The sequence below is a fragment of the Bombina bombina genome, chromosome 11 (genome assembly GCF_027579735.1).
Source record: "Bombina bombina isolate aBomBom1 chromosome 11, aBomBom1.pri, whole genome shotgun sequence".
NCBI lineage: Eukaryota > Metazoa > Chordata > Amphibia > Anura > Bombinatoridae > Bombina > Bombina bombina.
Genome location: NC_069509.1, coordinates 125,914,747 through 125,927,510, shown reverse-complemented (window position 1 = coordinate 125,927,510; position 12,764 = coordinate 125,914,747). Strand labels below are relative to the sequence as shown.

The window sequence follows — 12,764 nt, the reverse complement described above, 5'->3', positions numbered from 1 at the left end:
AATAGCATCAGGGACAGGAAAAACTTCTGGAATAACCACAGGAGATTTAAAAACCTTATTTAAACGTTTAGATTTAGTATCAAGAGGACCAGAATCCTCTATTTCTAATGCAATTAAGACTTCTTTAAGTAAAGAACGAATAAATTCCATTTTGAATAAATATGAAGATTTATCAGCATCAATCTCTGAAACAGAATCCTCTGAACCAGAGGAATCATTATCAGAATCAGAATGATGCTGTTCATTTAAAAATTCATCTGAAAAATGAGAGGTTTTAAAAGACCTTTTACGTTTACTAGAAGGAGGAATAACAGACATAGCCTTCTTAATGGATTTAGAAACAAAATCTCTTATGTTAACAGGAACACTCTGAGTATTAGATGTTGATGGAACAGCAACAGGTAATGTAACATTACTAAAGGAAATAGTATCTGCATTAACAAAAGTTTGTCATGACATTCATTACAAACAACAGCTGGAGGAACAGATACCACAAGTTTACAGCAGATACACTTAACTTTGGTAGATCCAGCACCAGGCAGCGATTTTCCAGAAGTATCTTCTGACTCAGGGTCAATCTGGGACATCTTGCAATATGTAATAGAAAAAACAACATATAAAGCAAAATTGATCAAATTCCTTAAATGACAGTTTCAGGAATGGGAAAAAATGCCAGTGAACAAGCTTCTAGCAACCAGAAGCAATAAATAATGAGACTTAAATAATGTGGAGACAATAGTGACGCCCACATTTTTTAGTGCCAAAAAAGACGCCCACATTATTTGGCGCCTAAATGCTTTTGGCGCAAAAAATGACGCCACATCCGGAACGCCGACACTTTTGGCGCAAGAAAACGTCAAAAAAATGACGCAACTTCCGGCGACACGTATGACGCCGGAAACAGAAAAAAAAAATTGCGCCAAAAAAGTCTGCGCCAAGAATGACGCAATAAAATGAAGCATTTTCAGCCCCCGCGAGCCTAACAGCCCACAGGGAAAAAGTCAAATTTTAAGGTAAGAAAAAAATTGATTTATTCATATGCATTATCCCAAATATGAAACTGACTGTCTGAAATAAGGAACGTTGAACATCCTGAGTCAAGGAAAATAAATGTTTGAACACATATATTTAGAACTTTATAAAAAAGTGCCCAACCATAGCTTAGAGTGTCACAGAAAATAAGATTTACTTACCCCAGGACACTCATCTACATGTAGTAGAAAGCCAAACCAGTACTGAAACGAGAATCAGTAGAGGTAATGGTATATATAAGAGTATATCGTCGATCTGAAAAGGGAGGTAAGAGATGAATCTCTACGACCGATAACAGAGAACCTTATGAAATAGACCCCGTAGAAGGAGATCATTGAATTCAAATAGGCAATACTCTCCTCACATCCCTCTGACATTCACTGCACGCTGAGAGGAAAACCGGGCTCCAACCTGCTGCGGAGCGCATATCAACGTAGAATCTAGCACAAACTTACTTCACCACCTCCATAGGAGGCAAAGTTTGTAAAACTGATTTGTGGGTTTGGTGAGGGGTGTATTTATAGGCATTTTGAGGTTTGGGAAACTTTGCCCCTCCTGCTAGGAATGTATATCCCATACGTCACTAGCTCATGGACTCTTGCTAATTACATGAAAGAAATGGCTGCCACACTGTAACAAATGTGTTAATATAAAATACTAATACTAAAACACATACATTATAGTGAAAACGTATGGCAGCCATGAAAATACAATATTGTTATTATTTACTAGGGTAAAGTTGAAAAGCGCACTTTTGTAAAAATGGGATATTAATATCCTGTATAAAAAAAGAACACTCCATAAATTAAACACACATGTATTTAAATAAACTATATAATATAGTATTTTACAGTATAATACATACATATAACAAACTATTTACACATGTACAATGCACGTACAATCCTAAGCTCATATAGGTTCATTATTCATGTACAAGTTTAGTGTATTGTAACAAAAAAACGTTGATTATTTATTGACACATGTAAATCATATTACCATTCAATACTGTATACAAGTATCATGTACATTATACCTTCACTGTAGATGGTGATGATGCTTTTAACATTCTGCCTCCCACAGTGATGTATATCAAAACGCCTTTTGGCGAGCCAGCCTTCAAACACAAATTTCATCCCTTTATAGCATTTATCTGGCAATCTTGATTTCGATGCAGATCCCTTTATAACATAGCGTTATTGTGACGATGCCCCTAGTCAGTAATGCATCAAATCTGTTTTTTTTACATAGATTTACTGGTCAGGTAGCTGAAATAATCTATACCTGTCAACCCTTAGGAAGCTATTCTGGTTTTAGTTACTTTTGGAAGTCTGGCAAGATGTGACATTAGTTTATCTAGGTAACAGATCTATTGACAACTAGGTTCAATTAAAAAAACACAAATAGAAAACAATCTGATGTGCCAACTACATTGTTACCTATAGAGTTTCCCCCCTATGTTTTATAAATATGTGAAAAAACAAAAGGAGGGGGTACCACATAGAGTAACAACCACTTTCTTAGTAATGAGTAATCTATGGTTGAGATACTCACACTTTGATACTGTCACAAAGGATGATAAATCACAGAGTGGGACATTGAATTTGTCCAGCTAAACCACTGATAGCCATTCCAGTATTCAATGAATCACGTACAGTATTTAAAGGGATGTTAAAGAGTCTCTTTCATTCTTGTAATAAAACCCCCCACTAAGCAGTGTCTTATACTTTAAGGGACAGTCTATTCAAAATTAAACTTTCATGGCTCAGATAGGGCATGCAATTGTAAATAACTTTCCAATTTACTTTTATCATAAAATTTGCTTTGTTCTTGTGGTATTCTTTGTTGAAAGCTAAACCTAGGTAGGGTCATATACAAATTCCTAAGCCCTTAAAGGCTGCCTCTTATCTCAGTGCATTTTGACATTTTTTACAGTTAGGCAGCACTAGTTAATGTGAGCCATATAGATAACATTGAACTCACTCCCGTGGAGTGACTTATGAGTCAGCACTGATTGGCTAAAATGCTAGTCTGTCAAAAGAACTGAAATAAGGGGGCAGTCTGCAGAGGCTTAGATACTAGGTAATCACAGAGGTAAAAAGTATATTGGTATAACTGTGTTAGTTATGCAAAACTGAGGAATGGGTAATAAAGGAATTATCTATATTTCATACAATAAACATTGTCCCTTTAACAGTAAACATTGTCCCTTTAATAGAAAGCATTGCAATGTGTATTCATCATTTTAAATAGATTTTACCTTTAAATTCTTTTTTTTCACTGAACTTGTGCAGTGTCCATTACTTCCTATCACAGCCTTACAATGAGGCTGTGGTCTCTACATGAAGGTTTATCTAGCCTGATGTTATAAAACTTCTGAAATTACATGAGCTGGTTTACTATGACATGAGCTGGTTGACAATGTAGAGACCCTGTGGGTTGAAATAAAGAGTGTGGGGGGGAAATCCTAAAAAAATATTACTTGGAACATGCTACCCCAACATTAGTGGCCTGGAGGAAACTCAACTACTAATGCAAATAGGTAAGGCTGCTAATAACAGTGCTGTAGTTATGGAAGATTTTAACTACCTTGATATAAACTGGGCCAATTAAACTAGTAATTCAGCTAATGGGGGTAGATTTTTGAATGTTCTCAGGGATAACTTCTTGTCATAGTTAATAGAGGCGCCAACTAGGAGTAAAGCTATTTTGGATTTAGTGCTATCAAACAATACAGATATAATTTCAAACATAGAAGTCAAAGAACATTTGGGTAACAGTGATCATAACATGGTCACATTTGCAATCTCTTTTCATAAGCAGTGTCTTAAAGATTTAACTAAGACTTTTAATCTTAAGAAAGCAAAATTCAACTATTTAAGGAAATCATTAAATAACATAAATTGGGAGAAAATATTCTCTAATAAAAATACAGAGGATAAATGGACAACATTTAAAACTTTGTTAAATAAATATACATATCAACAAATACCATATGGTTATAAAAATAAAAAATCCAAGCCAATGTGGATAAATAAAAATGTGTTAAGAGAAATTAGGAAAAAACGTAGGGCATTTAAATTATTCAAAGAAAATAGTATAGACTCAACATACCATATTTATAAGGAATATAACAAAGCATGCAAAAGGCAATCAAATTAGCCAAAATTGAAAATGAAAAATTAATTGCAAAGGATTCTAAGTCTAACCCTAAAAGGTTCTTTAAGTACATAAATAGTAAAAAATCTAAGAAGGACAATATAGGTACATTAAAATGCATGTAGGGTAGCATGGTTAACAGTGACAGGGAGAAGGCCGAGGTATTAAACCAGTTTTTTTCTTCAGTATACACAAGAGAGCTGAGGAAGCAATGGACGATACTTTGGAACAAGCTAGAACATGCCAGCCCATACCATTAACTGGGTTATGTATAGAGGATATCAGGAAAAAACTGGATAATATTAAGGTAAATAAAACTCCAGGCCTAGATTGAATACACCCAAGGGTGTTAAAGGGAACTTGTTATAGACAAACCTCTACTCTTAATTTTTCAAGACTAATTATCCTCAGGCATGGTGCCCCAGGTTTGGCGTAAAGCTGATGTGGTGCCACTCTTCAAAAAGAGAAGCAGGGATGATCCAGGAAGCTATAGACCAGTTAGTCTGACATCAATAGTGGGGAAGATATTTGAAGGGATTATAAGGGATTATATTGATGAGCATATCCGTGTAAACAAGATTATGAGTTCAAATCAGCATGGTTTTATGAAAAATAGATCATGTCAAACTAATCTAATTAGAATCTATGAGGAAGTAAGTAAAAATATAGATAAAGGGGAATCAGTTGATGTGATATACTTGCAAAGGCATTTGATACAGTGCCACATGAGAGATTAATGCACAAAATTAAGGGACTGTGAATAGCTGAAAATGTTAGCTCATGGATAAATAACTGGATAAAAGATAGGGAGCAACGAGTAGTAGTGAATGGATCATACTCTGATTGGACAAAGGTAATCAGTGGAGTCCCCCAGGGATCAGAACTGGGTCCTGTTCCTTTTAATATTTTTTATAAATGACTTGGAGCAAGGATTAAATAGTGAAATCTCTATTTTTGCAGATGATACTAAGTTAAGTAAAGGCAGGTAAATGGAAAATGAGATTTTATAAGGGAAAATGCAAGGTACTACATTTTGGAAGTAAAAATAAGCAGGCAACGTATTATTTAAATGGGACAAGACTTAGCCAAACAGAGGAGGAAAGGGATTTGGGAGTAGTAATAGATAAAAAGCTAAAGATGGGTGCACAATGTAGGGCAGCGGCTTCAAAAGCTAATAAGATACTAGCATGTATTAAAAGAGGCAATGATTCAAGGGAGGAAAGTTGCTGTCACTATATAAATCCCTGGTAAGACCTCACCTCGAGTATGGAGTGCAGTTCTGGGGACTGATCGCAAAAAGAGATATTGCAGAACTAGAAAAAGTTCAGAAAAGGGCCACAAAGCTAATAAGGGGAATAGATCATTTAAGCTATAAGGAGAGGCTAGCGAAACTGGGTCTGTTTTCTTTAGAAAAAAGGTGCTTGAGAGGTGACATGATTACTTTATATAAATATATTCAAGGCCCATATACAGAGATGGCAGAAGCTCTGTTTATTCCAAGAAAATTTAAGGTTGGAGGAAAGGAGATTTAATTTCCTGCAAAGGAAACGTTTTATCACTGTAAAAGCAATACAATTGTGGAACTCCCATTATTCTACAATTGTGGAACTCATTATCAAAGGAGGTAGTGAATGCCAATACCCTAGATACATTTAAAAAGTGTTTGGATACATTTCTGTCTAGAAACAAAATTCATAGATATGATTGCTAGTATTAAATGGGTCACATTTTAGGGGGTTATTTAAGCTTAACTGGAGCTTTTTGTAAGTATTTTAGATTTGTATAGGTTGAACTTGATGGACTTCAACTATTTTCAACCTCATCTACTATGTTACTATAAAGTGAATAGACTAGATAACAGGGAATCAGGTTTGCTCATGTCCAGATCAGTCAGAATGTCAACTCCCTTATCACACTGGGGGCCTGGCTACACTGAGAATTTCTAAGTGCTCACTATGCAAGAAAACAAGTTGTTTGCTGTTTTTGTTTATTAAGGTTCACTTTGATTTTTTTTTAAATGATGCCAATGGAGCACTGTTTAATATCCTTTTTTTAAAAACAAAGAGGTTTTTATTAAATTTTTAAGTCCAAATAAACAATCAAAGGACTTTAATATTATTGTAAAAGTTTTAAAAACAACATAAAGCTGCAGCACTTTCATCAGGCTGTAACTAATCTTATTACATCTTTTTAGGCCATTTAGGAAGAGATATGTGTCAGAGTTAGGCTTGTGAAGTATGCAATGTGATAACCTATAATTAGTTAAATTACATGAATATTAGGCAATATAAATTATGAAATATATTACAAAGTGTTTTTTTATTTAGTATAATTAAACATATTATATTACCATCTCAAAGTGTTTTATGTCCCTTTAATGTAACTCTCAACCTTATACATTGCTAGAAATACATTATCAAGAGCTATTGGCCAAAACATTATGTGAGAAAATCTTTCTTGTTTCTAAAACAATGGTTATTTTTCATTGTAGATTTTGTAGAAACCATCAATCTATTTAGTGTAGAAGTCACTAATGCAAAAAAATCCATATAAAATATTATGGGTTATTAAAACAGATGTGGATGGGAAAGCAAAACAGAGATGGATAATTCAGAAAAAAATGTTCTCAAGGTTGTACGTGTCCTTGAATATTGTACACGTTTATTCTTGCAGAGTCTATGACAAAAAAATAAATGTAGGAGTGATCATGTCTAACCAGTCTGAACTTACCTGCCCCCTATAGACTAGATTACGAGGGGCACTCTGTTTGCACGTGAGCGATATCTTGTTTTTATGGCTGTTTATGGCTGTGCGCAAGTTAAATTCCAGCCGGTATTACAAGTTGAAGGTAAAAGTGAACGTGTGCGCATAATCGCGTTTTCTGCTAGAATGATTACTGCGATTTCAGAGCTGTGGTTAACTGTTAACACAAAACAAAAAAAATACATTTAAAAGTACAGTTACACTCATAATAACACTATCTAATAAAAATTATGTTTAAAAAAATTGCAATAAAATATTATAAGGGCTCAAAGATATGAGATGGGCCAAAAGTGCTTTTACATAATGATCCATATGTGACCGCTAGAGCACAAAAGTTTTACTTGCGACCTGTATCGTGAGTAAAGTGTAGCTAAAACACACAGGGAAGCACAAATGTGCGCTCTACTCGTAATTTAGCCCTATGTTCGTAACTTATAGTCATTGGTGCAAAAAAATGAATAATCGTCAGAAGAGATGCAAGTAACACTTTTTAAAGATATGTATTTCTTTACATACATATATATATTTATATGTGTGTATATGTATTTATATATGTATATATTATTATCGGTTATTTGTAGAACGCCAACAGATCCTGCAGCGCTAATGTATGTATATGTGTATGTATTTATATATGTATATATGTATTTATATGTGTATATATGTATTTATATATGTATTTATTTGTGTGTCTATGTATGTATGTATATATATGTATTTATATGTGTGTATATGTATTTATATATGTATATATTATTATCGGTTTATTTGTAGAACGCCAACAGATCCTGCAGCGCTAATGTATGTATATGTGTATGTATTTATATATGTATATATGTATTTATATGTGTATATATGTATTTATATATGTATTTATTTGTGTGTCTATGTATGTATGTATATATATGTATTTATATGTGTGTATATGTATTTATATATGTATATATTATTATCGGTTATTTGTAGAACGCCAACAGATCCTGCAGCGCTAATGTATGTATATGTGTATGTATTTATATATGTATATATGTATTTATATGTGTATATATGTATTTATATATGTATTTATTTGTGTGTCTATGTATGTATGTATATATATGTATTTATATGTGTGTATATGTATTTATATATGTATATATTATTATCGGTTATTTGTAGAACGCCAACAGATCCTGCAGCGCTAATGTATGTATATGTGTATGTATTTATATATGTATATATGTATTTATATGTGTATATATGTATTTATATATGTATTTATTTGTGTGTCTATGTATGTATGTATATATATGTATTTATATGTGTGTATATGTATTTACAGACATATATACACATATAAATACAGACATATATTAGTACAGAAATATATTCATATATGTCATTGCAATCCTGTGCTTGCGCAAGCTGGCAGCTATTTTTTTTGTTCTAAACAAGGTTCCATTAAAGTCTATGGGGGAATACGATCCTGCGTTCGCAACTTAGGGAAGTCTGTTCTTTTGCACAAGGATGCGACTGCAAGAGCAGAAAAGTTTCACTTGCGACCTGCAATACATACGTAATTGGGCGCGCAATGGTAAAAAAAAGTTGAGCGCAGATAAAGCACTCAGAGGAGCGTAAATTTGCAATCTACTCATAATCTAGCCATATGTTTGTAAGTTATGGTCATTGGTGCAAAAAAATGAATACTCATCAGAAGAGATGCAAAAAACACTTTTCAAAGTGTATGTAATGTTTTATTACAACATAGTAAACAAAATAAAAAAGTAGGATTGCGTATTTCAGAAAATAAATGAATTTTATTTATTTACAGAAAAAGTTCGAACAGAGATCCAAAATGTTTTGCCATCTGGTCGTCTCCCTACGTTTGAAGACAGGAATTCAATGCCCTTCACACAGGCAGTAATACACGAAGTCCAGAGATTCGCAAATCTTCTTCCACATATACCACATGCAACATCAGCAGACACCCATTTTAAGGACTACTATATTCCTAAGGTGTGTGATTATTCAAACTATATTGTAAAAATATTTAAAACAAACTACACACATTGCATATGTAAATATAATTTTTCAGCCAATAGGAATGCAAGGTACCCCAAATATAAAACGGGTACCTTGCATTCAAGCTTCAGTGAGCGGAGCACATGAAGAGGATCCTCCACGCTGGATGGCTCCGCATGCGCCGGTCCTCTTCCACGGCCGCTCTGTGCCCCCTTCGCCCCTGGATGAAGATAGCAGAGGTCCCCGCGCTGGATGAAGATGTCGCCGACTGGAAGAAGACCTTCACCGCCGGACTTCAGGAATGGTGAGTACCTATTTCGGGGTTATACTTAGGGGCCTATTTATTAATGTGCGAGCGGACATGATCCGATATTGCCGCTAGCAGGGGATGTCAATCAACCCGATCGTATTCGATCGGGTTGATTTCTGTCCGTCGCCTCAGAGCAGTAGGACAGGTTATGGAGCAGCGGTCTTTATACGTCTGCTTCATAACTTCTGTTTCCAGGAAGTCTGAAGGCCCGCGGGAAACATGGGGCATCAAGCTCCGTACGGAGCTTGATAAATATGCCCTATAGGCTTTTTTTTTTTTTAGATTGGGGATTTTTTATTTTAATGGGATGCAAAAGAGCTGATGGCCCTTTTAAGGGCAATGCCCATACAAATGCCCCTTTAGGGGCAATGGGTAGCTTAGGTTTTTTTTAGTGTTATTTTTTTTTTATTTTGGGGGGTTTGTTGGGTTGGGGGGTTTACTGTTAGGGGTTAATTTGTATTTTTTATGTAAAAGGGCTGTTTAATTTAGAGCAATGCCCTACAAAAAGGCCATTTTAAGGCTATTAGTAGCTTAGTGTTAGATTAGGGGTGTTTTTATTTTGGGGGGGATTTTTTATTTTTATAGGGGTATTAGATTAGGTTTAATTTTTTTATTTTTGATAATTTGGTTTATTTTTTCTGTAATTTTAGACTTTTTTATTTTTTGTAATTTTAGATTTATTTATTTTAATTTAATCTTATTTTTTTAAGTAATGTTAGGATTTTTGTTTTTAATTTTAACTTAATATTTTTTGTATTTGATGTAATTGGGGTTAATTTAGGTTGTGTTAGATTAGGGGGCTTAGTAATTAAATTAGTTATTTGCATTGTGGGGGGATGGCGGTTTAGCGGTTAATAGTTTAATTAGGTTTATTGCGTTGTGGGGATGGAGGTTTAGGGGTTAAGAGGTTTATTTTAATAGTAGCGATGTGGGGGGCTGGGGGTTTAGCGGTTAATACCTTTACTTAGTGATGGCGATGTCGGCAGATTAGGGGTTAATGTTAGGGTGTTAGGTTTTTACATAACTTTCTTTTGCCCATAGACATCAATGGGGATTGCGTTATGGAGATCGCAATTCCGCGATCGCAGGTGTTAGTTTTTCTAACATTTTCTCTCAATTGATGTCTATAGGGGAAAACGTGCACAAGCACGTCAAGTCAGACCTTGGATTTTGCGCGGCATGGAACTTATCGCACAACAAAAGAAGGTTTTTCAGTGACTTGTAATGTCAGCGCTATGGAGAGTGTGATACCGCTAATTTTTTTGAGTTATTTACGCACCTGGTTTAGTGCATAACTTGTTTTTCTGCCAGAAGACCTGGACATTTTGTTAGGATACATGGCATCATGAACTTTATCAAATATCAACAGATATTAAATGAACACCTGACTGCCTCTGCCAGAAAGCTTAAAATGGGCCATGGTTGGATCTTCCAGCAGGACAATGATCCAAAACATAAATCAAAATCAAAAAAGAAATGGTTTACTGACCACAAAATCAAGGTCATGTAATGGCCATTCCAGTCCCCTGACTTGAACCCCATAGAAAATGTAAAGGATCTTGAGAGTTTATGTATGGAGGAACGGTCTAAGATCCCTTGCCATGTATTCTCCAACCTCATTAGGCATTATGGGAGAAGACTCAGAGCTGTTATCTTGGCAAAGAGAGGCAGCACAAAGTATTGACTAAGAGGGTGCCACACATTTAACAAATAATTATTTTTTTTTATAAACCTGTCTTGTGTTTGCAATTGTTTGATATCCATGAGAGCACAGTATTCTTTGTATTTTTTTAACAAAAGATCAAAAGGTTAAACAATAAAAAACATTTTTCACAGCCTTCTTTGCTCATATTTACAAAGGGTGCCAATATTATTGGAGGGCACTGTAGATAGATAGGACAGACATAGATGATAGATAGACTGAGGACAGTTTTACACTATATTGCCTGTTAAGACACATGCAGACAGCAAATCATATTTTGGACTGTTTGTGACCCTTGACAATGGAGAGTAATCATCCATTCTATAATTGTATGTCAACAAGTATAAATAGTGTTTAAATATATTGTTTTACTTTACTTATGAAGCACCAACATATTTTAAGTGTTACTCAATATTTTGTCTTTATTTTTTGGAGACTGGAGTAAAAATAATCCTCTTTCTTTGTGTAATCTTTGACCTTGTTTATCAACTTAATTTGAATTATCCTTCCATTTGTTTAGGGTACTACTGTGATCCCTTTACTGGCGTCAGTGCTGTACGACAAATCCCATTGGGAGACACCCTTCGAGTTCAATCCGAATCACTTCCTTGATGCAGAAGGAAAGTTTGTGAAGAACGAAGCATTTGTACCATTCTCCATAGGTAATAGGTTTGGTGCTGGGACAGATGAATGTCATTTTCTAACTCAAGGACGTCTGAATTAATATTCTGTTGAGGTAGTTTTTGAATTCAGTTTAAAGGAAGAAACTTTTTCTAATGAGATGGTCAAGCTACCACCGTATACTGAATATGAGTTAGAGGACAATAACAGAGATCTCATTCAGTCCGACTCCCACTGTATGTTTATTTAAAGGGACAGTAAAGTCATTTTTAAGCGTTAGAAATAATATACTGCTTTGCAACAGATTAAATCTTTTAAAAACCTGTTGTTTTATTACAAAATATGCGTTGATTTTTAATCTTGTAAAGCATTTTTAATCTTGTTTATCATATACTTTCTTTACTGGGACAAATTAGAAAGAGTTATAAAAACAGGCTCCTGCACCTTTTAACCAATCACTCTACAGAATGTAGGAAGGTGATTGTTCTGCATTTCACAGAACGACCACCAGCGTCTCTGAGGGGCATGGAAACCTCACACTTTTCAAAGTTAAATTACAGGAACAACAGGCAAAGTAAATAATTATTATGCCTAATTAATCTTTTATTATAAATTACATTTTGAGTTTACTGTCCCTTTAACCTAATGTTATAAGATTTAAATAGAATACATACATTCACAGGGAAATAATGAATGGATCAACAGTAATTAAAATGCCCCTTCTAGACTCTGATAGTAACTGTTGCACTCATTAGCATAGATGATAATTAGCTTGAGAAGAATGGAAATAGCACAGTTAGGGGGGTTACTTTTATTGTATTTCATCTAGGTTTTTATTGATTGTAGAAAAACGGCTTGACAAATGAAAAAATGCACTGCACTAGATTACTTAAAGGACCACTAACATAGTAGAATATCACAATACATAAATACAGTACATAATAAAGAGACAATGCAATTGCGCTTAGTTTGAATTTGAAATGAGTAGTAGATTTTTTCCGACAAATGTCAAAGTTAGTTACATTTTCCTTCCTATATACATCATGTGACAGCCATCAGCCAATCACTAAATGCATGCACTATGCACATTTAGATAATGGAAGTGAATTGGAAAGTTTAATTTAGATGTCCCTTTAAAAGAGAGGTATTGAGGAAAGGAAAACCAGAGAGGAAAGG

General features: G+C 34.4%; 1 protein-coding gene across 1 annotated transcript in view; it reads left to right on the top strand.

Annotated features, from left to right (window-relative positions):
- Positions 1 to 12,764, top strand: part of LOC128641860 (cytochrome P450 2W1) — a 109,155-nt gene that overhangs the window by 89,711 nt on the left and 6,680 nt on the right. Inside the window, exons 7-8 of the mRNA XM_053694422.1 lie at positions 8,765 to 8,949; positions 11,488 to 11,629. Coding sequence (XP_053550397.1) covers positions 8,765 to 8,949; positions 11,488 to 11,629 — 327 coding nt within the window. The remainder of the gene's footprint in view (positions 1 to 8,764; positions 8,950 to 11,487; positions 11,630 to 12,764) is intronic.